The sequence below is a fragment of the Phascolarctos cinereus genome, unplaced genomic scaffold, assembly GCF_003287225.1.
Source record: "Phascolarctos cinereus isolate Bilbo 61053 unplaced genomic scaffold, phaCin_HiC Scaffold_5;HRSCAF=322, whole genome shotgun sequence".
In the NCBI taxonomy this organism is placed as follows: domain Eukaryota; kingdom Metazoa; phylum Chordata; class Mammalia; order Diprotodontia; family Phascolarctidae; genus Phascolarctos; species Phascolarctos cinereus.
The window spans coordinates 112359366-112375728 of NW_027555958.1; the positions used below are offsets into that span (position 1 = coordinate 112359366).

The 16363-nt window shown below is 36.7% G+C and overlaps 1 protein-coding gene across 1 annotated transcript in view; it reads right to left on the reverse strand.

Annotated features, from left to right (window-relative positions):
* VTA1 (vesicle trafficking 1) overlaps window positions 1-5890 on the reverse strand; it is a 104007-nt gene extending 98117 nt beyond the window's left edge. Inside the window, 2 exon segments of the mRNA XM_020972487.2 lie at window positions 5763-5844; window positions 5846-5890. Of these exon segments, the coding sequence (XP_020828146.1) occupies window positions 5763-5844; window positions 5846-5875 (112 nt within the window). The 5' untranslated portion in view covers window positions 5876-5890.
* Between the last annotated feature and the right edge of the window lie 10473 nt (window positions 5891-16363).

The following is a 16363-nucleotide window of genomic DNA, read 5'->3' on the forward strand; positions in this document are numbered from 1 at the left end:
AGTTTAGATAATATACCATTTCCATTCTCATTGAGTTTACAGTTTATTAAGGAGATATGACATTTACATACGTATATAACACAAAATACTACATGATAAGAGAATCAGAACTGCAAAACAAAATACTTTTATAAGGCTTAAGGGAAGAAATATCATTGCTGACTACTGATGTGGGGGTTTCAGGGAAGGCTTCATGGATGAGGTAATAGGATTTGGGTTCTAAAAGAATGGGTACAGGAAATTAATCAGCGGGGAAAGGAAGGGGAGTAGGAGTTGTACAAAGGGCACTTCAATCATAGTGAAGAGTGTCTGCAAGAAAAGTTCAAAGACAAAAAAAAATGCAAGAAATGTTCAAGGGATAGAGAGCAGTACAGGTTGGCAGAAGTATAGAGTATATGAGAAAGTTGGAAAGGCAGCACAATGTCAGATTGCAGAGAACCTTCAGTGCCAGGTAAAGACATTTAAACTTACTCATTAGGCAACAGGGATACACCCGAAAGGAAAGAATGAAGGAAGGAAGGAAGGAAGGAAGAAAGGAAGGAATTTACAAGGAAAATTAAACTGGTTATGACAGGAAGGACATTTTGGGTGGAGAGATAGAGTACAGAGGCAAAAAAGACCTGTTAGGTAATTATTACAGTAGTCCAAGATGTAGTGAGGAGAGCATGTATTAAGGTAGAAGCAAAATAAGAAGAATCAGAGGCAGCTGCAACAGATATTGCAGAATTAGAGTCAAAAGACTTTAGGAACCGATTAGAAATGACAGGAGAGGGAGAAGAAAGAATGAAAAGTTAATACCATGGTTTCAAGCAGGATGGAAAACAGAATAATCATTTATTAAATAGCTACTCTGTGTCAGGCACTGTGCTAAGCATTTTATAAATATTATCTCATTTTGTCCTCACAACAACCCTGGGAAGCGAGATTTTGATCTCTATTTTACAGATGGGGAAAATGAGACAGATAGATTAAGAGACTTACTCAGGTTAACACAGTGTTTGAGGCTGGATCTGAACTCAGGTCTTCTTGATTCCAGACACAGCACTCTATCTACTGTACTACCTAGCTGTCTCTAATGAATGAATGATATGCGTTTTGATATGTGAATGTTGTTACTACTGACAGAAACAATGGAGTCAAATGAAAAAGAGGCAGTTTTTAAGGAAAAGATGGCAACTGTAAGGTGTGGTAACATGTTGAGCAGCTGGAGATGCTGGTCTTAAATGTAAAAGAAAAGTTAGGGGTAGAGACATATCACTATAGAATTGGAACTGGAAGGGACTTGAGAAGTCATCTATTCCAACTACTTTCTTTTACATGCAGGTAAACAGAGGCTCAAGGAAGACTGAAATTACTGAAACTACTGAAAATGTAGACAAGAAACAGATTATATATTCCAAATGCTTAGTAGTAAAAAGAAAATAGAAGACAACTAAAATAGTTTGACAAAGTGAAGGTGTTTGTATTTATTCTGCCCCCAGATAGAAGAGACTAATGCATTTTTATTGGAGGCAACACTAGTAAGATCAGCACCTACTATGTGCTAGACACTGTGCTAGGCAGTGGGGATACAAAAACGCAAAAGACAGTCCCTACCTTGAAGGACTTCACAGTCTAATGGGGGAGATAACAAGCAAATAAACGTGTACAAACAAGTCATATATAAAATAAATAGGAAATAATTAACAAAGGGAAGGTACTAAAATTAAAAAGGGATTAGGAAAGGCTTCTTGTAAAAGATATGATTTTAGTTGGGGTTTGAAGAAAGCCAAAGAAGCCAGGAGGCAGAGATAAGTAGAGAGAGTTTCTAGGCATGAGGGACAGGCAGAAAAAAAATGCCTAGAGCCAAGAGATGGAGTGTTTTGCTTGTGGTACAGCAAAGAGGCCAGAGTATACGCAGGTAGAAGGCTGGAAAAGTGGAGAAGGTGAGGCAGGTTAGGAAGTGCTTTGAACGTCTGCAGATTTTGTATGTGATATTAGAAGTAATATGAAATTCATTGAACAGGATCTACACTTTAAGAAAATCACTTTGGTTGCTGAATGGAGGATGGATTAGAGTGGGGAGAAATTTAAAACATGTAGACACTGTTGGTGGGATGACAGAAGGGGCAGTCTATGGCCACAGTCCAGGTATGAGGTGATGAGGAACTGTACTACGGTAGTGGCAGTGTCACAGGAGAGAAGCAGGTATATTTGAGAGATGTTGCAAAGTGAAATCAACAGGCCCTGGCAACATAGGTGTCATCCTCAACTCCTCACCATTTCTCATCCCTCCATATCCAATCTGTTGCCTGAGGGACTAGGAAGACAGTAGTGTACTCTACAGGAAGTTTGGAAGGGCAGGCAGGGTTTGGGGGGGGAAATAATGACTTCTACTGTGGATATGTTGAGTTTAAGATGTCTATTGGTCATGAAGTTCAAGAAGTCTGAAAGGAAGTTGGAGATACCAGACTGCAGGTCAGCAAAGAAGCTAGGAAAGGATAGGTACCTTTGAAAATCATCAGCACAGAGATGAAAATTAAATCCATGGGAGTTGATGAGACCACCAAGTGAAGTAATACAGAGGGAAGAGAGACACCTAAGATTAACAGGCATGACCTGATCTAGGTTCCAGCAAAGGAGACGGAGAAAGAGAGGTCTGATAGGCAGAAGGAGAGTCAAGAGCAGTGGTGTCCATAAAACCTAGAGAAAACAGAACATTAAAGAGAGGAGGATGGAGGAAATATCAATATGTTTGTAGTCAGCAGTGAAGGAACAAGTACACAGAAAGAGATTGAAGATAATTTTGCCCCTTCCGTCATCCCACCAACAGTGTCTAAAGGCTGCAAAGAGGTCAAGAAGAAAGAGAAAATGGAAATAGGTCATTGAATTTGACAATTAAGAGATCATATGGTAACCTCAGAGAGAGTAATTTTTGTGGAATAATGAGAGCTAAAGCCTAAATGTAAAGGGTACAAAAGAGAGTGTGAGGAGAAAGGGTAGAAGAGATTATGATGACCGTTAGTGGAATGGAAGGATCCAGTGCAGGTTTTTGAGGATATGCTGGAGGAGACAGGCTGTGTACCATAAATCCGTAATGAATCCTATCAGAACAGCTGACCTTCATTTAGTATTACCTGTGTGGGACAGAAGGCGGTGGATATGGAAATTATTCAAGGCTGAGGCATGGCAGGGTGCAATTGGTGATATAAGGGGGCCAGGGACTTGACAAGAAGACATCACAAAGTTGAACTGGTTTTGGGGAAAAGAGAAGAAAATGGTTTGTGCAGGGTTATGCCTGGGAGAGAACTGAGGGAAGGGTCAAGGGATGAGAAGTCATGGTTTGGAAGAAGTGTAGAGTTTGGTAAGAGAAGGAGAGGAAGAGGTGGAAAGCCAGTAGATTATGGTCCTCAGTTTAGAAGATTTTGGAATTCCTAAATATGGACAGTTCATTCATGGGTGATAGCAACATCAAAAGAATGACCATTTGTATGTGTAGCTGAAGTGCGCTGGAGTGGAGGTGTAGAACATGGGAAGTGAGTAGGTTGAAGAACTGAATAGTAAAGGAGAAACTGAAGAGTAAGAAGGAATAGTTGAAGGAGATTAACGTTCTGAAAAGGAGAGATGAGACTATGTAAAGCAAGCTGCCTCTTCCTCTGTGAGGGGGTAGGAATATACAAAAAAAGAACTCATTTTGGATGACAGCCACAAGCACTATTCTGGACTGGATTTGAGACTGAGAAAAATGAAGGCCATTTACATGGCCTGTGTGGAGAGCATGACAATATGAATATGTACTGAGTCAAATCAGTATGGTCCTGTAACTTTCTCTAGAAGAGCTAGTCTTTTAACCAAAAGCAGGAACAGAAAAAGTAAAATATGAAAGGGTTGGATTTCATCTTAGAGAAGGTCAGGGGAATAAGAAAACCTGAAGTTTTATTAAAGATATGATGAAATGGTTGACCATGAAGTCCCAGATAACTAGAATAAGGCTAAGGAATGGGGTAAAATGAGAAGAGTTAAGGACTAGAAGTGACTGTCAATAAGGGTCAGCATTGAGAGAGAGGTTAGAAAGTGGTGATTAGAGGTGGATCAGTGCCAAATGATAGTGAGGTCCGGGCTGTAGGTAGTTGGCTGTTATGGGGTGGAAGGAGTTGAGAACAATAAGGAATCTGTTAGCATGCTGACAGTTCTTTAAACAAAGATGATGACATTAACAATTACCAGATGACAAGGGAGAAAGCAACATTGAGCAATGTACTGAAGGCATCAAGAAAGGTGGAAGGAATAAACAAGAAGATGGTATAAGCTGATGATATGGATTTCAAATGAAAGACCCATGAATCTAGCAGAAGACAGGGAATTTAGAAGGCATTTGAGTAATTTTCTTGATACTGTTCCCCAATGGTTGAAATTTTGTGAGGATACTATCTGGGCATAGAACATTAGCCACTTGGTATGCAGAGTTCAAATGCTCCTTTTTTACTGTCCTAGAGTTAGGGGAAAAGATAATAAATACAAGTTCTCTTGAAAGAACTTTAGGAAACCATGGTAAACACAAGTACAATGCAATGTATCACTTAAGCAGGTTTAACCACACCACTTCTATATGGTGGGAGAATGTGGACACCCTGGCCTTAAGTTGCTTAAGCTAAGTTCATTTGAAAAGTTATACACCTTTACTGATTGGATAATACTTATATCGTGTCACACGGCTCCATAATTTTTGCCTCTTTACAATTCCTTCTTTATCTAAGATTTACACACAAGTTTTCATATTCAGTCATTGTATTAAATCACAATTCTACTCCCTCCTGTTTGTTTTCTCCTGAATGGAATGTAATCAGGAAAGTATAAAAACTTAATGAAGACTTTGTTAAATCCTTTGATAAAATGAACATCAGAATTTCTATGATAGTTTTAGCAAGTCTTTCCAGCTCCTAAATCTTCTCTAGTTTGAGGAAACAATACACTTAAGTTTATCACCTTTGTCAGAAAAGGCAAATAGTGTAGAATTCTTAACAACTGCCTGTAAAATACCATCCTCCTTTTAATTTTACAGTGCAGATGTGGTATAGTATTTAAAATAAAATACCTTTGTACCAATTATAGGAGTTGTCTCATTCACTGCAAAAGTTCTAAATTAATAAATTTAATCCTTGTGTAAAGTTTCAGTGATGTATACTGCAAAGATTAACTATATTTGGGACAATCTGGCAGTGACTGATCAATATAAATAAGCTTATTTGTTGCATGTGATTTATCTACATGCAGATTATGTACGTCGTGGATTGTCTGCTGTCATATTTTAAAAGGTTGGGTATAATTATGGGTTGAACATGTACGTATGTGTACAGTGCACACACATATGTATGAAGACATACGCATATGGATATACATGTATGCACATACATGCATGTGTATAAATATATACACACACACACATACATACACATAAACACATATACGTTTCTCTTTTGCAGAAATGTTCAGAGAGAGAACTAGGGGGGAATGGTACTGCTGTTCACAAACTAATAATGGCTATGGAGGTATAAACAAGGAAGAACTGGCCCAACTCGGAAGAGTAGTCAGGTAAGTACTAGAGATTCAGAGGCAGGGGCCCTGCTTGGGCCAAGGTATCCCTGGTCGGGTTTCTGGCCAGTGCCGGGGGTGGGGCGAGGGGAGGGATGCTTGCACGGGGGGGGTACCATTTATCCGGGACGGGGAGTCTAGAGAGGGGGCGGTGTGTCTAGGTACTGAGCAGTGAACAGAGAGGGACTCACAGTAGTAGGCCACCACGGGGTCCCGCTTGTCATGCTCCTGCGCCGTCCTCAGATGATGCTGGAGGCTCTTAAACTGCGGGGGGCAGTGGGGGTAATGGTGCTAAGGCGGCCATCTCTGCTCCCGGCACAGCCTCTTCCTTACTCTCACACAGCCACCTTAGTCACCGGGAACTTCCGCTTCCGCTAGAAAGGTCACACGAGCGAGAGGGTTGGGAGGCGTGCGCGCTCACGCGCGGGCACGCCCGCTGAAGACATGGAAGCCCGGCTCCCTCAGTATCTTAATGAAAGATGAGAAAGAGGGAGCCGGAGCGCGCACGCACGTTACGCGCACACGCGCACTCACGCCTTTACAGAGCGGACCTAAAGAAGGCGTGACCCTCCTGGGTGGAAAGACACCGCAGCTAAGCGCTGCTTTGATTGTTAAGGAACATTGTAGGACAAGGCTAAGGGTTTGAGGGAGAAAATGTAAAAGTTAGAAGCATCACTACTTGTTCCGACACCCTCAAACATGTATGCTTCCCTCTCCCCAACCCTTTGTGTTTAGTTTGAATGTATTTTAAATTTATTTATCTGTGTACATATTCCCACCTCCCAGTAAATCTAATTCCTTCAGGACAGGGACCGTTTTGTTTGTTGCTTGCTTGCTTTGCATCCACAGTGTTCTGTATAGTGCCTGGGGCTTAGTGAACTATTTGATAGATGAACAGATGATTTGGCCAAGCCCTCCCACCCCTATCCCGGAGCCCCCTTGTAATTTTTGACAATAACAACAGAAAGCTTCCTAAGATCTTTTGGAACTTTATATCCAGTTCCTTCCCCAAATGAGAAAATGTATTTAAAGTGCATTCTCTAAAATTCCTTTCAGGGAGAGACCCCCCCCACAAAAAAAAAAACCAACAGCAAGTATTTATTAAGCACACTGTGCTAGGATTTCACACCTCGAAACTGAAAGTTTAGAGCAAAAATGGTCTTCATGCATTACTTCAACAACACGTTTCTTGGGTACCTTTTATGTTTAAGGCACTGGAGGGATGAAGAGGTGACTTATCAAGGAGGCTATAGTCTAGTAAAGAGGAAATAGAGTTTCTATATAAATGATTGTAACACGAAAAGCAGAATGTGTGATAAATATAAACTGCTGTGGGAAGTTAGAGAAGGGAAAAAAATTAAAGTTATAAAGTGTTTGGGGAGCTTTTTGGTCATTTTCAGTCATGTCTTCCTGACCTCAGTTGGGGTTTTCTAGGCAAAGATACTGGAGTGATTTCCTATTTCTCCAGGAAACTGAGGCAAACAGTATTAAGTGATTTCCACAGGGTCACAGAGCTAGTAAGTGTCGGAGGCCAGATTTGAACTCAGGAAAATGTGTTCCTGCCTCCAGATCTGGCACTCTATCCACTGGATCACCTAGTGTCGCTTCTCTTTTGGGGAATATAGAACAGGGAAATAAGTACTTCCAAACTGGGAGTTCTAGGAAGACGGCATTTTAGATAGGGGAGGGCATTTCAGGTGAAGGCAACAGCTTGACCAAAAAAGGCACTGAAACCAGAAAGCATGGGGGCATGTTTGAGTAATAGCAAATAATCCACTTTAATCTGGAATAAAATGTAAAGGAGAACTGTGAGATTTGGGGATATAAGATTAGAAAAATAGATTGGGGTCAGATCCTGGAGGCCCTTGTGTACTAGACAAAGGTATTTGGATGTTGTTTGAAATTGGCAGGTGACATGATAGTGGAGTTTTAGGGAGATTAATCTGATGTATAGGATGGATTGGAAACACTGAATGTGGGTACACTACTTAGAAGATTATTGCAGTTGTGGCTATTTATCTATGTGTTATGTTTCAGTAGAATGAAACCCTTGAAATCCAGTGATTATTATTGAAAGTAAACTTTAGTACAAATAGAAACTTAGGAAATGAGGACTATAAAGGCTTAGAAGGTTCCCCAGGGAGGTAACCTGGCTTAGTGGATAAAGTACTGGACTTGGGGGTAATAAAGATCACAGATGTAGACCTAGAAAGGACTACAGAGGCCATCTAGTCCAACCCTTTATGCCTTCCCTAATGCATCCTGAAATTGAATTGGTTTCATTGGCCATCAAATCATGCTTCACTAAACCCCCGTATCTTTTTCAGAGGTCTAAATGTATTTCCTGCCCCCACCCCATCTTGGAATTATGAAGTTAATTTTCTTACTCTAAGCATAAGATTTCACATTTATCCTTATTAAACGTCATTTTATTCGATTAGGCTTGACATTCAACCCCCAGGAACTTTAAAAATCTTGATGCAATTATCTAGTGTGTTAGGTATTCCAGTTTTGTGTCATCTGTGAAATTGATAAGTGTGTGTATACTTTTATCTAAGTTGTTACTAAAGTGATAAGCAGCCCAGGGTAAAGCATGAATCCTGTGGATTCTCCACTGGAGACCTGGGTATGTAACCATTCCACTGTTTCAAAATTCACCTCATGATACTATCAATTTGGCCTGCTTCTTTCTATATTTTCAGGAGATTAGCATGAGATACTTAGACACTTTGGTAAACACTATGGTAGACACTATGGTAAAATCTATCTCTGTGTAAAAGCAGTCTTCTATTCTACCTATCTAGTAACTGTCAAGAAAGGAAATAATCTTGATCTTCCTTTTTCTTTCTCGACGAAGTCATGCCGGTTCTTTACAATTATTACTTCATTTTCTAGATGTTCGTTGACCATGCCTATAATAATATTCTAGAATTTTGCCAGCAGTCAAAGTCAAGCTCACTGACCTGTAATTTACAGACTCCATTATCTTATCATTTTTAGAAATTTAGGATATCCCTTTCACTAATTCCGTAGTATCTCTCTTGCTCTCTTGTTCACTATCTTTCAAAGATCACTGACTGGCTTGTCAGTCATATCTACCAGTTCTGTTAGTGCCTGAGAATGTTAATCTAAGTCAGGTGACAAACTCATCTAGGGCAGCTAGATGTTCTCTTACTTGCTCCTCATTTCTTTTGGGTGTGAACACCTTGCTAGGCATTTCCATTCTGTCCTTTACAATCCAAAGACAATTTTCCTTAGCAGAAGTAACAGAAGCAAAATAGGAATTGAACAAAATCTTCCTTCTCTCTTTTGTCGGTTGTCATCATTCCAACCACTTTCAGCAGTAGTCACCTCTTTTTTGGTCCTCCTCTTTCTTCCAATATAGTTAAAAACAACAACAAAACTTTTTTTTTTGTTATCCTTATCTTTTCTTGCCAATTTCAGCTCATTCTAAGCTTTAGCACTTCCAATTTTATCCTCCAAGGACCATTCCTTGTTTTTTGTATTTGTACTTTATTATCTGACCTTGTTTCTGCCTTCTGTAAAAGTCTGCAGTGTATCCACATTGGTTTCCTTAGACTCCTCTCCCGTTCTCTGCATGCCTTTAGATTTTTATCCTAATTTTTATAGAAACTTATTCTAAACTTCCACCCTTGATCTCATCATGTTCTGACTCTTGTGGCCTATATTCCCAAACATATTTCTTCCTTATCCAGCATCATGTTTCTCTTTCTCTTACTGTTGCCTTCTCTCTGTTTTCAAAACTGCATAGATATCCCTAACCTTGAAAAAAACCTTCACTTTTCTCTCTGTTCACTCCAGACATGTCTTTTTGTCCTACTGCCAAACTTGATAAAAGTTTATTCTCTAACTTCTGCCTCCATTTATTTACTACTCATTCACTCTTTGACTTTTTACAACCTAGCTTTTATTACCACATCTTTAGTAACTCTATTGGGTCTTAAAGGTCATTAAAAACAACTGATTGTGAAATTTTTTTAAAAAATGGCTTTTTCTCTCTCCTTCATGGCCTTACTGTATTCTGATATTTAGACCAACAGTTCTATGTGGTCTTTGGACCGTTGTGTGTCCCTGAGACCCTTTCACAGAATCTGTACGATCAGAACTATCTTCACAAAGTAACACTGACATTATTTGTCTTTTTTAAAAACTCTCTTTCTCTCACAGATTTATGGTTGAGTTTTCCAGAGGCTACATGATCTGTGAATTAAAGATTTAGCTACAAACGTAAAGAAAGGATTAATATCTTATCTGTAGAAATGAACTTTTACCTTAAAATTGTATAAATTGACCGGTGTGGCTGGACTTGCTGTTTTATTTAGATTCATTCAGTATCATTGCAAACTAATGATTGAAGATCTTTTTTTTTTATATCAATGTATGGCAAAACACAGAAGTGGTACTAAAATATTCAAATCATGACACCAAAAAGTTTGTGAACCTCTGCTTCCCCCTTAAAACTCTGTCCTCCTGTGATTTCTGAGATTTCACTATATTGATTCTCCTATCTTCTCTCTGTTTCATTCATGCTTATTTCCACCTCCTCCCACTCCCATCCCGACAATAATTTGACTATGGAGTCTCCAAACTTTGTTTCTTAGAACTCTGCTCTTCTCTCTTTATACTCTTCCATGTTCATTTTTATGACCTTGCCTATCATGTCTCTTTTGAAAGCAACCAAATCTTTCTTTCCTATTCTCTCATCCTATCCAATTTTGTATCTCAAACAATCTACAATTTAATGTCCATCTCTTTAAATTTAACATGTGCAAAGCCGAATTCATCATTTTTCCCAAACCAACTTCCCCTCCTGATTGCCTTTTCTCTTTCAATTGGTACTATAATTCCCTCAATTACCAAGACTTAAAAACTTAAAGTCAAATTTGACTCATGAAAATGATGAGAGTAAGTCAAAGATGACTTCAGGTTCTTTTGATTCTTTCTCTAAAATGTCCCTCATATATATATTCTGCTACCCAATTCCTGTTGGCATCATCATGGTTCAGTTTCAGAATCTCATATTGCCTAAATCACCTTTCTGATTTAAGCCTTTCCTTCCTCCAAGGCTAACTCTTGTAACCACTGCCATTCAAATCTTCCTTAAAGACCACGTTCAACATACCAATCTTCTCCTCAAAGTATTTTATGACAATATACTATTCTATTGAGTCTAAATTCCTCTGCCTGGTTTTTAAGGCCTTCTATAATCTGATTACATCTTTTTTATACAACTTCTTTTCCACTATTTACTAGTATATATCTTTCTTCTTTTGCAATCTGAGAAACAAGCCATTTTCATTTAAACCTTAATGTGTTTGCTTATTTTACTCTCACTTTGGAGAGCCTTCCTCCTTTCCTTTTCCTAAATCTTACACTTTCTTCAGGACCACTTCAAATCCTACTCTTCCATAATGTCCTCCCTTGCTATTGAAGCCATTACTGAACTCTTCTTTGAATTCCTACAGCACTTTTAACCTCTATCTTACAGTTAGCACATTATGATTTAGATACTCTCTCACATTTTGCACTTCTTGTTGCATGTGTCTTAGTTCTGTTAGTCTTAGGTTGTAAAGTCTTGAAGTTATAAAATTGTAAAGTTCAGAACTCTAGTTCCCTATGTGGCCCCAACAGCACTTAGCACAGTGTTTTAGCACAAATCAAATGCTTAATTCAAATGCACTGGTCAATTAGTTGTGCAATGAAGTCCTAACTTCAGTATTCAGAGACAGAACTGTTATCTACTTTATAATTTTTCTATGTATTATTTCAGATTTTAACTTTATATTTTGATGGACGTCATATGTTTCATCATGACCAATTCTATGTAATAAAAAGCAGCCACAGCACAGTATAGTGAAAATAACAAAGACTAAGGACTGGAAATTACTTCTAGTACTGTCTGGTTCTGCTGCTAAGTAGACCTATGAATCTGTTCAAGTTACTTATTCTTTCTGAGTTGTCCATCTTGTAGGGGTTGGTTAGACTAAGTGATATCTGGAACTCCTTTTAGCTCTGAAATTATATGCTTTGAAAAGGTACATCTGAAAAGTTATTAAATAATAAAGCACTAGGTTCATGTAAATCTAATATAGGTTTGGTCTAGAATGATCCACTAACAATTTATTCTAACAATTATTTGAAGCATTCAGTTAACAGATATGGAATATATATGTAAATCGTGAACAGCTTTCTACCCCCTTATATTTCACCGCAATTTGAATAGTTCCTGAAATCCTATCTGCTTTGTGAAACCTTTTTGGGTTAACCAAGCAAACATTGATTCCTTGACTCACACAGGCTAACCTCGGAATTCCTATGATTATTTCCTGCTTTGCACTTGAAGAGTATTTTTTCCTAGCTTTTATTGATTTTTTATATGAGATTCTGGTTTACTGTTTTTATTATATGTCCTTGCTTGCCTATGATACTGTTACATGGCTTAGGTTGTAAACTGCCAGTTAATAGAGACCATGTCTGTGTAATTCTCTTTATACAAGTAGTGCATTGAGAAAATAAACTATTAGTAAAAAAAAAATGTCAATGATGACATTCTGTTTGGAACTATTCCACCTGCATTCTAAGCCATCCTCCTCATTCCCTTCCCACTGGGACATTGAACAAGGCCTGGGACTGGGGCCTCTGACAAATGAGCTTTTACCTTATCTTGTTCAAAATCTAGCTTCCACAATCCAGGCTATTTATAATCTATGCTGCAGGACTTGTGTGCCTGCTTCCTTACTAGCTCTGCTTTGCACATTATCATTCCCTATTAGAATGTAAGCTCCTTGACAGAAGGGATTGTCTTGCTTGTATTTGTATCCTCAGGGCTTATTACAGTGCCTATCATATCTTAAATACTTGATGAATGCTTTATCATTCATTTATTCATTCATGATAGAATGCATATAGGATCAAAATAAAGTAACCCTGTTTTAGGAGCCCTTCATCATAAAGAGTTGATACAAGCTTTCAATTAGAAGTTATATATATGTATATAATATATAATATTGCAATACACTATATAATATGATAACATATAATACATATATATGTGTACATATGAAGAATTTCATTGAATGGAAGGGAGCATAGAAGAAATGGAGATTAAATAAGGAGTCAAGAGATGGCCATTACAGAAAGGTAACAACTTATTGAGGACTGAGTAAATTTAGGAAGTGGTAGAGAAGCTAGCATTTTAATCTTTACACATGAGGTGATTTAATAAAATGACTTTGTCAACTAAACCTTAGCTAAATCTAAACTAACAGTATTAGACTTATTCTGTAGAACAGGCAACACAAATTCCCAGTAAGACCACTTAGAAATTTCTCTTTCCCTTAAAGCAATGGTGTATACTCTGCACTAGTCTAACCCTGGCAGCTTAGTTCTGTTAGTCTTAGGTTGTAAAGTCTTGAAGTTATAAAATTGTAAAGTTCAGAACTCTAGCTCCCTATGTGGCCCCAACAGCATTTAGCACAATGTTTTAGCAATGTAGTTCAACCAACTTTTCAGGGAGGGATTAAGTTTTAAGAAGAAAGTTTCAGAATTATAACATGATGCTGTGATGAAAATAAAGTAGCAATTAGTTTATGTATATTTCCAAATGAAAATAGTAAAACTGACAAAAATTATAATAAGCCTTTTAATTTTTCTAAAATAGCTAGATTAACTCTATAGTCCTCTCCAGATACATTTTACGATATAAATAATATTAAACTGTAACTTAACCTATACATGTAAGTAAACATTCTAGTTGCCTCCAACAGAATTAAAAATATTTTGTGTTTTTGCAACTGAAATAAATAGGAAGGACACAACTCATCCAAGTTAAAAGAGTTGAATGAGTATTTTACATCTCAATGAATAATATAAACCTTATTAAGAAGTTCTATATATTTGTCTTGAGCTTTATACTGTCAAAGAGATTTCACAGCTATTAACTCATTTAAAACTTACAACAACCCTATGTGATAGGTCAGGGTATGTATCATTATCCTGAATTTACAGAATGGAAAGCAAATTCAAAAAATTTAAGTGACTTAGAAAAGGTCATAAAGTAAGCCAAAAAACAAATTAAGATTTCAAATTCAGATAAATAAATCATTTATATTGTCACTTTGAAAGATGTAAAGTTGTCAAATAAATGATCTAGCTAAATAATGTATGTCTAACAAAGTTGCAATCTTTTCAAAATATAAAATGATTGACATGTTTAGAAAAATCAAAAGTTATTTCAAAATATTTTAATCAGATAATCCTATTAACTAATTCATAATTATTAACTAATTAATGTATTTTAGATTGAAGTAATGTGAACAAAATAGGGTGGAAAAAGTCTAAAAGTCTTAGATGACTTGGGAAAAAATTACAAAGTGGTCCAGAAGCAAAGTTAGCTTTTGAATTCAGGTAAAGAAATCAGATAATTTCCCTTTTAAATATATGAAATTACCAAATAAATAATCAAACTCTATAGCACTTGTCTAACAAAATCACAATCTTTTAAAAATGTATAAAAATTAATGTATTTGGAAAAAATAAAATCATCATATAAATAATTTAGCAAGTATTCTTATCAATGAATTCAAATACTCTAGGTTGAAATAGCTTAAACAAAATTAAAAAAAAATTGACTCGTATTTTCTCATTTTTTTTTATCCAGAATCAAAATTGGGTTAATTTTAATTGAATTCAACAAATATTTACTCTGCATATAATGTGCATGGCAGATAATGTCGGTTTTTCATATTCTTTCAACTCTGCCTAGAATTGGCTAATACGGGATTTTATTATGGAATGAAACCTAAACAAAAGTTGATATATCACATTTTTTTTTACTTGCAGAAGATTTATTTTGGTCATAACTCTAGTATATGGTCTATCTTCAGCACTGCAAATTAAGGTTATATTCTCAGTACACTTTAAGTTTATTATAAAAGACTAAGAACATGAAGATATATTATCATTTTATATTTCTGTAGACAGTTTTATTTTAGGGCATTTCATAGCAATATATTACCTATTTGTGGCATCATGTCCTCTAAAACATTCATTTATATACAAAATTCTTGAAGAGATTTTGTTTAAAATCAAAATTTTGTCTAAATTCAAATTTAGAACCCCTTGGGCAATTTAGTCTAGTAATTTATATCAAATTTGAGGTTTGCTATGACTACATTATGCATTTTAGCAGACAATATTGTATCACACTTAGCCACTGTTGTATATCAACAAAGCAGTAGTTCCTGATTATTGTCATTTGCCACTAATTTCTTTTAATTTGATCTGAGTTTATAAATACTAAATCTTCAGTATAGAACTAAACAATATGGACTACTAAGAGTATGTGTAATCAGTGCTGTCATAGATTTATATAATTTTAGACTTGGTAAGGGCCTTAGAAATCAAATAGTCCAACTCCCTCATTTCATAGATGAAGAGACTGAGGCCAAGAGAAGTTAAATGACTGACCAAAGTCAATAGGAAATCTAAGACTGGAATCCTTTTGCTTTCTATCACACCTACCTTTTGAGTCTCTCTCTCTCTGTCTGTCTCTGTCTGTCTGTCTGTCTGTCTCTCTTTCTCTGTCTCTTTCTCACTTTCTCTCTCTCTCTCTGCATTTGTGAAATGTAGCTTACTTTTTCAGTCTTGTTTTATTTAGACAAAGCTTTAATCATGACTTTTTCTCAAATCGAGGAAAAATAAGATGTTACAGAATGATAAATAGTTGTATAGAGTTCGGAGACCTTATTCATGTAAGTGTATGTCTGTGTTTCCCCCTTGTTTCAAAACTTTTCCTTTCTCAACAAAATAATATTGATAAATGAATACATCATCTAGACCAGCTGTAAGCCCTTTTTCACCCCATGGTGCTCTGTTGCCTTGACCCCATCTTGAACCTTAACTCATTATGATGAGGGAATATCAGAGTATCTTTGTATTGTGAATTCAAGTTTTTATTAAACTCCTCCCAAATAAACACCAATAGCCAGACTGTATCTATCCCTGAGGCCCACTCCTGATGAAAAGTCAGTGACATTGGCTGTCTGTTAACTGTTTCATAATTCCAGAAAAAGAAGCCCTGAGATTTCCTGCCTCTGGGGGCCGGCTATAAAGTATCTTTGGAAGAGAATCTTCTCTATAGTCAGAATTTATATCATATTAATCATTATATTTTGAGAAAGTGTCATTAAAGCTTCAACTATAGCAGACAAACATGCATTAAAATCTTCCATTTAGTGGAAATCATCTTATGGGGATATTTACTCCATCTAGTGATTACTTTCATCTTTGTTCTCATTAAATATCAGTGCAATGACAGGAATGAATAGAATACATGCATCTAAATTACTAGCTTCCTTTCTTCAACTTTCTAATCAAACTATAGAATATCCTATTTATTAATTGTTCCATGGTTGTCATGACTTAAAGTTAACTTTTACCTGGATGCTATGGTGTGGGCTGCTGTATAAGATCGTGACTTTACTTTAGGGGACAGAGTAAAATGAGTTGAGGGCTATCCTTTTCAGATAAGGGTTGGACTAGAAATCTGGTCTGACCCTAACATTCTATGAAAGATATTTTTCAGAGATAATAATTACATACCCAAATGATCATGGAGTAAAGGGCTACATACAAAATTAAACCACATTTTTTGCTAGAGAAGTGCTATATCAGTGTTCTATAGTGTATCTTCCATTAGAACTATACCAACAGTAGCTTTTAAACAACAGGCATCTCAAGAGAACTCCAGAGAAGGTGGCCTATGCTTTAA